This window comes from Aspergillus viridinutans, assembly GCF_018404265.1.
Source record: "Aspergillus viridinutans IFM 47045 DNA, scaffold_1, whole genome shotgun sequence".
NCBI lineage: Eukaryota > Fungi > Ascomycota > Eurotiomycetes > Eurotiales > Aspergillaceae > Aspergillus > Aspergillus viridinutans.
Window position 1 is genome coordinate 3,285,943 of NW_025091217.1, and position 13,758 is coordinate 3,299,700.

Sequence of the window (13,758 nt, forward strand, 5' to 3'; positions counted from 1 at the left end):
GTAAGTAGATAGGTACCTGAGGTGAATGGATAATAATCGAGGTAATGAACCTCTGGCTCTGTACTAAATCAAAAGAAGTACGCAGAAGTAGAAAGGCACACTTTTCTGCGTATCTCTTGTTTCTCTGATCTTCTGTTGCTTTTCTTTTCTTTTCGTTTTTGACGCGCGCGTCCTTCTGACTGACTGGGTGTCGTTACTTGTAACCTGAGCCAGGATCCTAGTTCGCATGTACTAACACAAGCCACCAGAATTGACAGATCGCTTTTTGGTCCTTGTTGGGGTTCCTAATTATTTTACACCTCCAGGTCTGAGAGGCGTCTCGATTTCTGCTCTCCTGAGGTATTTGACTGCTACACTGGAGAAAAAGAAATAAAATGTAAAATATAAAATATAGAATAAAACATACGGAGTAGAATAATCATGAATCATGATAATAAATAAATAGTATGGAAATGCAAATACCTCCTACTACGGAGTGGAGCCTAACGAAACTAATATTAATGGAGTAACTGAAGCTATGGAGCAAAGCTGTCTGCTGATGTGCGGGATCATGGACGGGCTGAAGGGACGTAATAATAATAATAATAATTCTAATTCATTTTCACCAGAAGCATTGGAGAACCTCCGTACTCCATACCGATCTGCTCATTCTGAGCCTCCTGAATAGCCTGCAAATAGATAACGATTAGCGTTTCCGCGAGGTTTTCTGAATGTGAGTTTCTTCAATTTCCTAATTTGTAGTTGAGTTCCGCCACTATTTAGGGCGTAGCTCCATGAGCTGTCTGAAATATGCCACATGGACAGTAGCAAAGATATGGAGTAAAGAGGACGGAGGACTGGAACGGAAATGTTCCCACACCGTTTGAGGACCGCTCTTCATCTTTGGTATCGTTGATACATGACTATCAGCATTGAGTTTGGAGACCAAATCTTATTCCTAACCGACTGTCTGGGAAGAGGAAAGTATAGACTAGAGTGTGGGTAGATACCTAAGGTAAACGGGTTCTGTTGTTGATACCCAAGTTTCGGAGGGGGTGGAATCCATCAGGAGCACTAGACAGACACACGGGCAATTCCCGAATACTCATGGATACCCATGCGGCCATGCCTTGCTCACCATTGCCTTTAATCATTTTTATTCTTGATCAGCAAGTAGACTATGACTTTCAGCCAAAATCAAACATTGTTTAAGAGATCAGATCAGGAATGGAGGGGACTCGGAGTAGACACTGATGGAGCCACGGATCGAATGGTCGACATCCTCCTCCCAAGTGTGCTAATGGATGATGATCTGACTGGACAGCAGAACTGCCAATTGCCATCCAAATCAAATGATCATTACTACCTACCTTGGCATCTTCGTTTTCATGTCATTTTGCGGTCAGTCACTTTGACAGTTTGACTGTTATTGATTAGCAAGGGGGCTCCCTATTTTCGTGTCCATCTCCCTGTAAAACTCAATCTTGAAGTCTAAACTGCATCTTCCTGGAGCGATTGCTTCAGAAACCGGAGGTGGATATCCACAGCCATCCCAGGTATTCTGAGAAGCGTTCGACTTGATAGGCGGATGATCCTGATGGATACTCACACGGGATACTGGTACTGATCGAGCCAAGGGGGAGGGGCTCCCCACAACAGGCGAGAAGGAATGCATGATGTGACCCTGAAAGTGTGCTGCATAAATGCCCCACGCAGAAGACGGTGAGAATCATCAGGTTGCTCTGTGGCTGCTGCAGTAGAGTCCTGATGTTGTTGTATGGAGCGCCAAGTGGCCTACACAGCATCGTTTTCCAGATCCATACCACCATCTATACTTGCCATACGGAGCAGAATCATCCCCTCCATTTATCAACCAGGCCAAAATAAAATGCCAGCTGTCCCCTGGTTCCCTCCGCATTTTCAGGCACAAGTACAACCACTCTTTCCCAACCACAGGGAAAGAGGAGACGGTAAGTTACGGGAACGGGTGTCACGCGTTCTGGCAGTGGTTGTGGTTGTGGTTCACCGCGGGATTAGCTCCATCTTAGATCTCGGGTGATGCTCGGCAAACAACATCTGGAAGTGGAACTGACATCCGAACCAGGGGTGTTCCTCTCTATCCACAGAGCAAATGTAGATTTCGAATGCTGTGCTTGTAGCTGTCAGTATTTGCAGAGATTTATTCAGGATCACTTGACAGGTAAATATTTTGCACCTCGGTATGGATAATGGATGCCCCCTCACTTAACGAGCAATGATAGCCCGGTCAAAGCTCTACAGCGCACTCAGAAGTGCTGGGTGCCATACTGAAGACACAATTGAGCATATAAAGTCAAACCGGCGTTCTCTGGAACTGAATCCTTTGAGAAATCCCTAATCCATTAGAGCGGTGAAAACGAATCATCTTGGCTTTGGAAAAACGGAGAGGTACGAAGTCTACGACATGTTGATAGATCACAGGTCTAAATGACATGGTCTGATTGCATTTGCCACTTCTCCTTTGTTCGCTACTAGAGTGGTTTTGTGTGATCACGGGAGAACGTAGAACACTAGAAAAACTGTTTCATTCCTACGGTGCTATTCTACAATGTTACCTACCTATCCTTAACATCATCAAACGTCCAACTATGGTCGATCCCCCTCGAGCTGATTGATGATCTACGCAAGGAAATAATTTCCTAAATCGATCTATGTTATAGTTATCATATTATTCTACGCTTTACCTGTGTCTGCCTCCAGTTGATATGATGTAGTCTACCTCTCTAGTTGTCGTCAAGTCCCGAATGAAATCACCTAGTGTCGGATTGTGGATCGTCCGCCTAAAATTCCATGATCCCGTCCCCTGGAACCTCCGTCGGTTGGCAGCATCATATCTGTTGGTTGGATCATTCAGCCGAAACAGGCGGTCCACAACTTTCTAACACTCAAGTACGTATTCAACAATGTGCACGTCACAGGAATAATTCGACAACTTTACGCAAATTTACTGCAAAGGATGAATGGCATCAAAATCTTGCCCAAACAGAGTAAGTACGTAGTACAGCCCTCGTTCAAGCCTCTTTCTCTGTAAGGACAAAAACTAAAACACCCCACAGGACAAGATCTACTACAGTATCCACCCGAACGGCGGACAAGGCATCGGGTCAGAATGAACGAAATGGAAGCGTCCGCCGTCCGGACGTCCATCTTGCGGATGATGTACATGCATACTGCAATGTATGTATGTATGACAGAACCGGAAGATGGTCAGGTGCCTGAAGCAAGGGATAGCCCTGTCCTGTCCAGAAGTCAAGATTGGCGGACTGCTGGCTCAGATCTGCATGGGGTAAACCAGACAGTGCAACCAGGTAGACGGCTCTCTAACTCTACTCATGCCTTTTTGCCTAGTTGTCCTTGTCAGTGGCTCTTTGTTTGGTGTTACGAGTATCCTCTATCCTCACCTTACGGGCCCAGATTGCCAGAAGGAGAGGCTGGCATGCTGTTGTTCAACCCGAGATTCTTACTAGCTACCACTACCGCAACCACTACAACGACCGTGTTTGCTATACTACCCTTGTTTAAGGCTTATAGCAGTGCAACTGACTCGCATATCCTGGGTTGCAAACGTATTTGGAAAGATGCATGTTCAATAAGTCGCTTCCCACGCTGCGTACCGGCTAATCGCACCTTAGCAAGAAAAATGCGGCTACTGCTTAACCAGCACCCTTTGTTCTGGGTCTCCAGACTCAGGATCAAGACTTGCGCCGCCATTGGACGGTGGAGCCGCTTCTCATCAGTCCTGGCCATGTATCGGATAACTCTGAGACTGACGCGGGCAGCGACTCAAGAACCGAGACAGGATGCTCATTTGAGCCGTGGACAATCTGACGTATTGATTGTCGGAATAGCTGAAGGAGGACATCAGGTTCAATCTTGATTCATCCATAGTTTTGGATATTCATCAGCAACTCTATTTTGGGGAGCCACAATTGTCCCGCACCAAGTGTGATGCAGCGGGAGAGCCCGCTGCCGTCTACGGATTGGGCCCTGGTAGGTAGCGTGCCCACCCATGGCTTGATGCTGAAGGATCGATTAGGGAAGCTTTGCTTCTATCATTCTCGGTCATCGAGGTCCGAACTCTGGCCTTAAGGAGAAGGCCTGATCCTTGAGCCTAATCATTGACACAGATATCCTGTCGGTAATCATATAAGAGTACTGCTACGAGCCTACGATCATAAGAGAAACAGTCAGCATTATCTCTTGGACACCGAGTGGACATGTCCTAGATGCGTATGGAAGTAAACCCGACACGTGGATGGCGTACATCTATCTCAAATGCGCAACAGACTCAACGCTATGAGATAGCATACTCCGCAATCACCCTATATGACCTATCGACTCCTATGGAGAATGAACTAGAGAGGTACCAGATCGATCGATGAATGTAACCCCTCATAATTATTAACTCTCCACAGTCTACTTTCCATTTTCTAGGTAAACCTTACCGTCATCCTTACGCGATCAATCACCTGCCCTAGTCCCATCCTGACCATTTGCATGTTCGTTACAGAGTACTCACACACCATCAAACGATCGATCAGACTGATGAACCATGGTTTGCGGCGTCTGAGAGGTTGATCGGTCGTCAAGACAAGAGCTCGGATCGCCTGATCATGCCGCTTGCATGTGCATAATCCGCATCGTCTCGGATGTCAGATATGTCAGATATGTCAGATATGTATCTCTAGAGAGCGTCAGGTTGTCGGCCCTTGAGGCTCCTGCGTAACCCCGGTGGAAGTACAGCAGATGAAGCAATCTATGATTCTCACGGCTCTAGGACGATCAACACCTACATTTTATTAGAGATATAAAACGGATTGATACGCGATATATTATCAATTGCGCAGTTCGTTCTTGAGTTCTTGATGTGGTAGATGCCACTAGCTGTATGTGTAGACTTGCATATTGATCTAACCTGAACGGTCATGGTCAAGGTTTCCGACGACTATGTATCTAGTAATGCTCTTCTAGGAGAGGCAAGTGGGCGCAACCGTTCTCGGTGATTGTTGATCTGAAACGGAGTAGAATCTCCCTCTGACCGAAAGCACATTTGATTATCTGGTGGGATGTATAAACTGGCCAGCTGCACAGTATGGAGTCCTCTGCATATGGCTTGCGCATGCACTATGTAGGCTGTAGCTACGGACTAGTCAGAGGCCCATTGCGTATTCGACTACCGACTACCGAGTAAACTAGATAGTACTAAACACTATTAATACCTTGCAGTAATGGAGAAACTTCCCCCCAAATCCTCACGTCAGGCATCGATCCACCGACCTGGTTGACGGGCTCGGGAGGCTTCAACATGCTTTCGCGGGTAACCCATTCCCTATGACAGTGACGGCACCCATGGAAGAGGCCAGAATCGATGAATCCGCACTCCCTCCATACGGTAGTTTATGACTATTGTCATTTGTCAGTGCTGATCATAGACAAAAAGTGTACGGAGTAGTACAGAGAGATTTTTATCCTTTGCCGCAAGAACCCCCAATACTTGCCGGTCAGCCTCGGACTCGAAGCGCGGTCTCTCAAGCCACTGGATCTATCACATTTTTCATCACTCAAATGGAATATCTGTCACCGTCCACTTTCCACTGCCAACTGTTTCAATGAGACGGGCGTGAGGGGTTTGCGAGCCCCAAATATAACCGTATTGACATGTTCATTTCATTCTACACGGAGCGCGGAGTACTCCGACACTACGTACCTTCGCAGTAATCAAATACTGTTCCGGTGATTGCTACGTCCTTGCTTGCTAGAATACGTGAGGTGCATTAAGACTACATATGATTCCGGGACTATTCATCTATGGCTACCTACCATAGCCATGGAACAATGTCAGCATGGAGTAGATAAGCTCGACCCCATCTACTTGATACTGCTCTTGCGCACTGTGCACCACCAATGGCCCAAGCGTACACTTACCATCCTCACTTTGATCAGTAGATGGACCAAGCGCTGTAGCCTTCCCACCGAGCGTCACGACCAGCCGCATAGGGCATAGGGCATAGGCCACAGCCCATACAATGGTGAAATCGAAAGGCCGAAACTTCTTCAGGGAGGACAAGGCAGAAGTCTAGCTCCGAGCAGAGCATACTTGCAATCGAACAGATGGACTGGTCTGGATCACCGCGCAGAAGTACGGTGCTACCATGATCGCATTCACACTGAACTTTCTCTGCTCCTATGACTACGGAGATTGGCCAGATAGACCCTCAGTGCAGGGTATAAAGTACGGGAAATGCATGCTCCAGCCCCTGATCGGCACCATGTGTCCTCAAATCGGCCCAAACCGAGTCGATGACCTTGTAACTTTTACACTCCATGATTGACTAGACTAGACCATCCCATCCAGCTCACAGAAACAAAGTACCATGGGGGTACAGGCGACGAAGAACACCCACCATCACAAGGCAACCCCGCACACACCCCCGAGGACATAAAACACCTCCAATGGTGACCATCCCCGGATATGATTTCTCCCTCCTTAGGTTGGATAGCTCAAGCCACGCAGTTACAACTATAGGGTCTACATAATGGACACGAGAAACCGAGTCGAAGGCGAAGATCACGGAGCCTCACTTTTTCCTGCATGGTGACGGATTTGGAGAACCGCGGAGAGGTATCATAAAGTATCCAAGAACTGCAGACTCGAGCCTCGACTCTTGGGTCCTGGGTCTTTAGTGTCGGAGTATCAAATTCGAGCATTCTGCACAGACCGAATGTGAATGTGAATGTGAATGTGAATGTGTGTGCTGGGGCGCGTGGGACCAAGCCACCACCACATGGCTTCGTTGCCTTTGGGTCTGGTTTGTGGATGGATGGAACTTGGAAGCTGACGGGGGGGCCCGGGGGGATGGCCCTGCGTGCTCCTATTCGACTTCAGGGGGTAGATGGCCATAGCCGCAGCCATGCCAATTATTTCTTCCTTACTCCGCAGGATGTAGAGTAAGTACAACTTATAGCTGCAAAAACTGCACATAGATATAGCTGACTGCACTGTCTATAGCTCTACGTGTGTGAGTACAGGAGATATTTGGAATGATTGCGTACTGCACGGAGCCTTCATCTATGGCATGTAAGGGAATATGACTTGCAGCATGTATTGTGGTTGATGGTCTTGTCGGTTCTCCCTTGCGTCAGGTTGATTAGCTTGATTTGATTTCATCTAAACATGCATAAAGTCGAAGGATGATGAACGCGTCTGCTCTATGTACTCTGCCGAAACGTAGGTATTGTGTTCGCATGCTAGGAAATGTGGTGATGCTCAACGTGCAGCTGGATTCTTGCTGGAAGTAAGTCTAAGGGCCGGTCAAAGACGGTCACTGCTTGCGCAAAAGGTAATGGAACATCGTCCACACGCCCTGAAACGCCTCTAGGCGTTCCTGTGTGTCAAACAAGTCGTACCATTTCGTTCGTCGAAGCTTGAGAACCTGCCAGGGCTGATCAAGCGTGTCGGTCTCCGGTGGGAAGTCACTCTCGCCTGTTGTGAGTATGTCCAGATACCGACGGTGGATTCGAAGGTGAAGAATGGCAACGTGGTGGTTGATGGAGGAGAGCATGTAGATCTAGCACCGGATTAGCATGAGTTCGCCCCTGCCTTGATGATTCAACATACATCGTCGAATGGGCTGTCCTTGTCTTTTCCAATCTGAATGTACCTCATCCGTTTGTCCCAAAGACTAGGACCTGGCTGCACAATCTTCCACTTTTCAGCATTGCTAAGCTTCCGCCCGGAGCCCGCTCGACGGGATGCGAGAAACGGATGCTTGTATTTGGAGCGCTTGCGATCTTTGCTATCCCTCACAGGTTGGTCGTCGCCATTGCTGTTGTCCTGCGTGTCCTGGGTCGCTCCGCCCCATCGGGGTTTGGTCGCCCACCACTTGCCCTCACCGGCTTTCACTTCCGTCGTCCCTTGCCTCGCACGTTCCTGCGCAGCGAGAAGCATGGCGCCGAGCTCCCGAAACAGGTCGCATACCTCCCCATGGCCAGACCCTGGTGCATCTTCAGGTCCTCGGAACGAGGTCTCCGGCCTGCATTGGGCGACAAAGAGAGGGCCTTCCATGACACCGCTACGGGCCAACTGTCGGTCTTTGGGCGATCGGGCAGCCTGGAAGGACTGTCGGATGGGGAAGAGAAGTTTCTTGACGGTCAGTCGCGGTGGGAGCATCGGGACAGTTACTTGGCAGCCAAAAGGCCAGGCGGCCATCTCAGCCAGCGCTCGCACCGTCTCCTCCCGAATATCCTCTGGCATTTCCTGTCCGCTACCTACCCGGCGGCCGGTATACCTTTGAACAATCTGTTGCTGCCCCTCTTCCCGGTGTGAAGCCGTTCCGTCGAAGGTCTGTGTTGTTGGTGGGTTGTCGACATCCATAGGCGTAGCTGTTGAGTCCAGTATCTCTGACGGCTGCGGTTCGCCATCAGTCTGCATCTTGTCTTCGTCGGACGCTACTTCAGGGGTATCAGGGCGCTCGAAGTAATTGTCCATACTGGAATCCCACCACTGGGACATCCGTTCCAGCCCCGTCCAAAATTTTCTTGCATGAGCCACTCGGACCCGCTGACGGCCCTCCTTGGGCGGTAGTCGTGCAACTTCTCGGAAAGCATCATCATTATCCAAGAGCAGCTCCTTCTTCAAATTCTCGAATCGGTCCGCCGCGGGGTATGGGTTACCATTGTCCATCAAAATCGGCTCGCCATCTTCGGTCTCATTACAGGTACGAGCCTCCCAAGGGAGCGGAGGAAAGATTTTTGAGCCCTGGGGGACAATGCGATCTGCAGTAATGTCTGTCTCCATTCTAAGATTGAAGGCTTTCAACTTCTGTGTCGAGAGGTCCTGCGGCCGGCGGATCGAGGCTAGAAGGTTGGATATCTCCCTTAGAGTCGACTCCGATGCGTCGTGCGGGACATCTAACACGTCATAGACTGGAAAGTCAATTTTTGTTGGAGAAGGCGGGGGTCGTTTCTCTTGTTCAGGCGGCGAGCCCATCGTGGGCAACCCTATTCGAAATTAGCATTATGGTCAATGCTAGTGTTAATATGTCAGGAGAATCTATGCATTCAAGCAATGCCGAATCCCACAGCCAGGAAGCTCAGGATGTAGTGATTGCTTGACACGCTGACATAGCAGCCATTGGTTTTGAGCATTGACGGCACAGTCGTCATGGGGGCATCCATCGATGAATCTTTTGTGCCATAAGGTATACTAGTATATACCACAGATCTCTGTGTAACAACTAGTGAGGGGGAAATCTTACCCAACCCACTGGTCCAACCGATCATCATACTGGTCAGGCTTGCGCTTGGTATTTCCTGTCAAGGGAACGTGCGAGTATCCAGCTCGAACAAGATAAGATCGTGTCCAATGTATTGAGAAGTAAAAAAAAATTATCAAGATGAAGAATCAATCACATGCTCCTCCGTATATGGGAAAATCGCGGGATATCGAACGGAAATGCGGCAGCTTCAATTGACCGAGTAGAATTACCATGACCAAAAGCAATAATGGAATTCTTTCGATGACAGTCGGTTCATTAACTGAGGTGGTTGCTTTTGAAGAGATTAACCACACAACACAATGATAAGGGGAATTGCAAGAATGATTGTTGTCGAAGTTGGATTGTGGTTGCGGAGAGAAAGGAATTAGTAGTAGATATGTCCAACTGGGCCAAGGATGCAAAAGGTACGAAAACAAGCCACTGTCAGGACTCAAGAGGGGAAAGTGATAATCTTGGCCATTGGTGGGCCGAATTAGCATCAGCGTTAGTTCATCCTATTCTGGTTCAACCACCATTATCATTATTCTTATTATCACCATTTTCAAGATCTCATCAGATGGGAAGCGAGTGAGCCATCATTGTGGCCAGTAGATAGAGGGTCGGAGGGTAGTATATAATTCCTCTGCGGTAAGGCATCCAGATACTCGTTCGTACCAGGAGTACTTTTGAGCCCTCTCACACGCTTTATAACAGCCACTCGGCCAGCAGAGACACGTCTAGTAGATACCTTAATATGCAATTGTATTGACCATTCATAAACTCTGTATATTTACCGCCTCTCCACATCTATGGCTTCGACTTGGCGGAAGATGTACTGACTGCCCCGCTTTGAGGGATAGGAGCACACAATGTTATGACTTGGAAGAAACTATAGTTTCGACGTGTACAAAGTAGTTATGTAGAGTAATTGCCAATGTTATTTCACCCGCCACTCAGCGTACCTAGATAGGTTTCACAGGTTTGCTTCATACGAAGTACCGAATACAAGCCAACGCATTGGAGCTGCCTGAGGAAGTAAAGTCATCTAGGACAATAGTCGGACCGTTGATTGAATCACATGACGCATAATCAGTAACTAATCCACATACAGACTAGCGAATGACTATGTTGATGGCCCAATCAAGAAATGTGTCATCTTCTCCGTGTATCTACCTCTCTAGATAAAGTTCAACAAGTGAAACCTCCATCGCCTGATTGATCATGGCTCAAAGTTCTTGCTCATCATCTTCACCGAGTTTAATGGAATTTGGTCTAATTCCTCGGTCTTCAGGAATAGGACCCCAACATGCTATGAAACCATTTCCCCATCTGCAGCTGCTACTCTCCCTTGAATCATGGTTAAATGAAGATACGAATCTCCAGCGACTGAGCGTCGTGTGAGGGGCTGGGGAGCGGCCTCTCGCTTGAGTCGCTTCCACCCCATGCGACAGACTAACGCCCTGCCAATTTATCGTCACAGTGATCACTGCATAGTTTCTCATAGGATTGGACGTGCTTGTTGGGCTCTGTCTCACTCGATCTCTTCGGGATGAATTTCCTCGAGCCAGGGACCACTTATCCCCTGCTTAGATCCTTCTTCGATTGAACTCTCCCGTCTTGGGTACTGCGGACTACTAATAACGTAATTCCCAGGTGAGCCGGCCACCCTAGCGAGCCGGCCATCTCTGTATTCCATATAAAATGGCACCCTTCAAGACTTTGATATCTCAACAACCACGCATCTACAGGGGCTAAATCTAGGCATGAGGTATATTATAGTTATATACTTATAATCTATATCCTCCTTGTATATATATACATGTAGCTAACATAAAATACACCTGTAATTTTAGTAATTTTAACTTCTAGATATTAAGAGAGAGAAATAATATTTTAGCATCCTAAGAAAGAGTATTTATATACTTCAGACTATATATATTCTAAATATCTTACTTAGATAATAGCATATGTGACTATGGTTAAGATATCTAAGCCTTGACAAGTGCCATTTTATATGGAATACAGAGATGGCCGGCTCGCTAGGGTGGCCGGCTCACCTGGGAATTACGTTAACTAATAAGCCAGCCCTAGATCTCGGTTCCTCTTAACTCTATCCTCGCTATTCGCTCCCCATAAGCCCCTGGTCGATACCAACCACACGCGATTGAGCTGAGAAAGGACCCCCGTTATTCCTCCACGTTTTTAGTATTGACTGTGTTCTCCATATTTCGTGAGTTCATAGTATCAATCTACACAAAATCAATCTATATACTACAAAGTGGGCTAGAATGCTACGCTGAACTTTCGTGTACCACCTGTGCTTCACCGTTGAATCCTGAAACAACACGGCACAACGCGAATGCAGCCCCTTCGAGCCCTGACTGCTATGACTATTGCGTTCGTCTCCTGGCACGGGGCACAGTGAGACTTCAATCATGAAGATATAGCGCGTTTACATTTCCTATCCATTCATTCCCTCGCTCTGGACTAGATTCCGAAAGCCACTACACCGTTCTTCCAATTTGTTGACCTCTGGTCGTTGTGGCATTTTACGCGCCGCACCTTTATCCAACTGGTCTTCATTTATCATTTCAGCACTATCGATTCATGCATGCCAGCAATTACCGCTCTTGGCCTTCCACTCTAGCAGAGCGAACGTCGCATCCGTCCAGCCTGTGGGCTTGGCCGCAATGTCGATGTCCAGTCCTTCTATCATCTTATATCAGGGCTTGAGATGTACCAAAGTGCCCAGAAGTTCAATTGCAGCAGCATCATTGCCTGCCGTCGTGCCAGAACCTACACCATTCCTGTCAGTCTCAGTACAAGGCGAAGAACCCGTGACGACGACTCTACCATCCAGCACGGAAACCGCCGATGCAGTGTCGCAATCGTCTCTTATCGTCGTCGCTCCTTCAGATGCCCATTTAGTCCCCAACCCAACTACATCCTCTCTCTCGGAACCTCCACCAAATCCCAAGAGCAACACGGACATACACACATCCGTTGCATCTCCTACCTCTCATAATCAGACATCTGGTCTTCCATCGACTGATCTGTCGACTAAACCGTCGGGCTCCGAAGTCCTGACGACTTCTACGGCGGAGACCAGGTTTATGGTCGACATACCCACAACGAATACAGTCACCGCAGCATTTCCTTCCGCAACGAACCCTTTGCAGGATTTTTCAGATCGCGGATCTGAAGACGTGCGCAACCGTCATACGCTTCGTACGATTTTGGGGAGCATCTTCGGCACCGTGGGCTTGATCGCCCTCATACTCCTGATGTGCTTTCTGATCTATCGTTATAGACGGCGAAAACCGCGCGACAGTCGAAGTTTCGGCGGGAGCGAGAAACTGCTGCGCAATGGTCGGCACTCCGCAGACTCCTGGGCAAGCTCCCAGCACGCCTTTTTATCCAGGACATCATCTCTTTCGGATGCTCCTTCTGCTCCGGACCACCAACATGTGCCGGGTCCGAACATGGGTTCCAGCTATGCTCATGTCAGAAAGGGATCATCTCATCTCTCGGGGCCCAATCCAAACCCATCAGACGTATCTCTTGACATGCCGCCACACATAGGCGACGCTATTGGTGGGACACGAGTGCACTCGACACGAGGCGACCAACCTCTTTGTCATGATGCTTCAACCCTCGTGGGGTCGCATTCCCCTTCATACGCGAAACCAATCTCGCCAGGCATCCAAATAAACCAGGACGAGCACTCCATTTACAGCAGTGAACGCAGCCTAGGAAGTACCATCATTCTCCCAGGACGAAGTAGCTTTGGCAGCAGCGTGCAAAGAGCGAGCTATCCGATATCCATATCGGATCTCGGGCCACCTGGACCCAATGATTCCGTGACAAGAGTCAGTACCCGGAGCGACCCGTTTGACTTGGAAGTCCCTCCAAGCGCGATGCACAAGCGCAGCTCTGGCGCACCTCCCAGGTGTTGATTGGCGCAAGCACTCGAGTGCTCGAACCCCAGTCAATGCGATACGTGACATGAGACACGAATGTTATCTACAGGACGAACAGGGCTACAGGGATTTTCTTGCTTTTGTACATCATCTTTCATTCTAGTAGGTATCATTTCCGAATATTGTATTATCATAATGTAACTGTACGTCACGTAAACTTAATCTCAATTTATTAGCAGTCGCTCTGTATGGGATCAGACACTGCTGCTGTTACTTCTTAGAATCAAGTAGCTCGAGAGGACCGTGACTCCAGGTTCTTACCTTTTTACATAAGACATGCTACTCCCCGCTCCGCAGAATACCCTGTCCACTTCTCAGAAATATATATCCACTGCAACTCCACGACCAACACAGCTCAAGTTTCAGACATTGCAAATAATGAATTGAACATCCTCCTTCCATTTCATACGATACAATAATTAATTAGGTAAACGTGAAAAAACCAACAGCCACAGATTTATACACCCGTGCACAAAGGTGAAGGTCTTATAAGACTATGCAGA

General features: G+C 48.1%; 2 protein-coding genes across 2 annotated transcripts; one reads left to right on the plus strand and one right to left on the minus strand.

Moving 5' to 3' along the window:
• Positions 1-7,340: 7,340 nt before the first annotated feature.
• Positions 7,341-9,007, minus strand: Aspvir_001013 (uncharacterized protein; the record flags this gene model as incomplete). Its single annotated transcript, XM_043266143.1, has 2 exons — positions 7,341-7,586; positions 7,637-9,007. The coding sequence occupies 2 exons, from the start codon at positions 9,005-9,007 to the stop codon at positions 7,341-7,343; spliced, it is 1,617 nt and encodes a 538-aa protein (XP_043122078.1).
• Positions 9,008-11,965: 2,958 nt separating this feature from the next.
• Positions 11,966-13,231, plus strand: Aspvir_001014 (uncharacterized protein; the record flags this gene model as incomplete). Its single annotated transcript, XM_043266144.1, has 1 exon — positions 11,966-13,231. The coding sequence occupies one exon, from the start codon at positions 11,966-11,968 to the stop codon at positions 13,229-13,231; it is 1,266 nt and encodes a 421-aa protein (XP_043122079.1).
• Between the last annotated feature and the right edge of the window lie 527 nt (positions 13,232-13,758).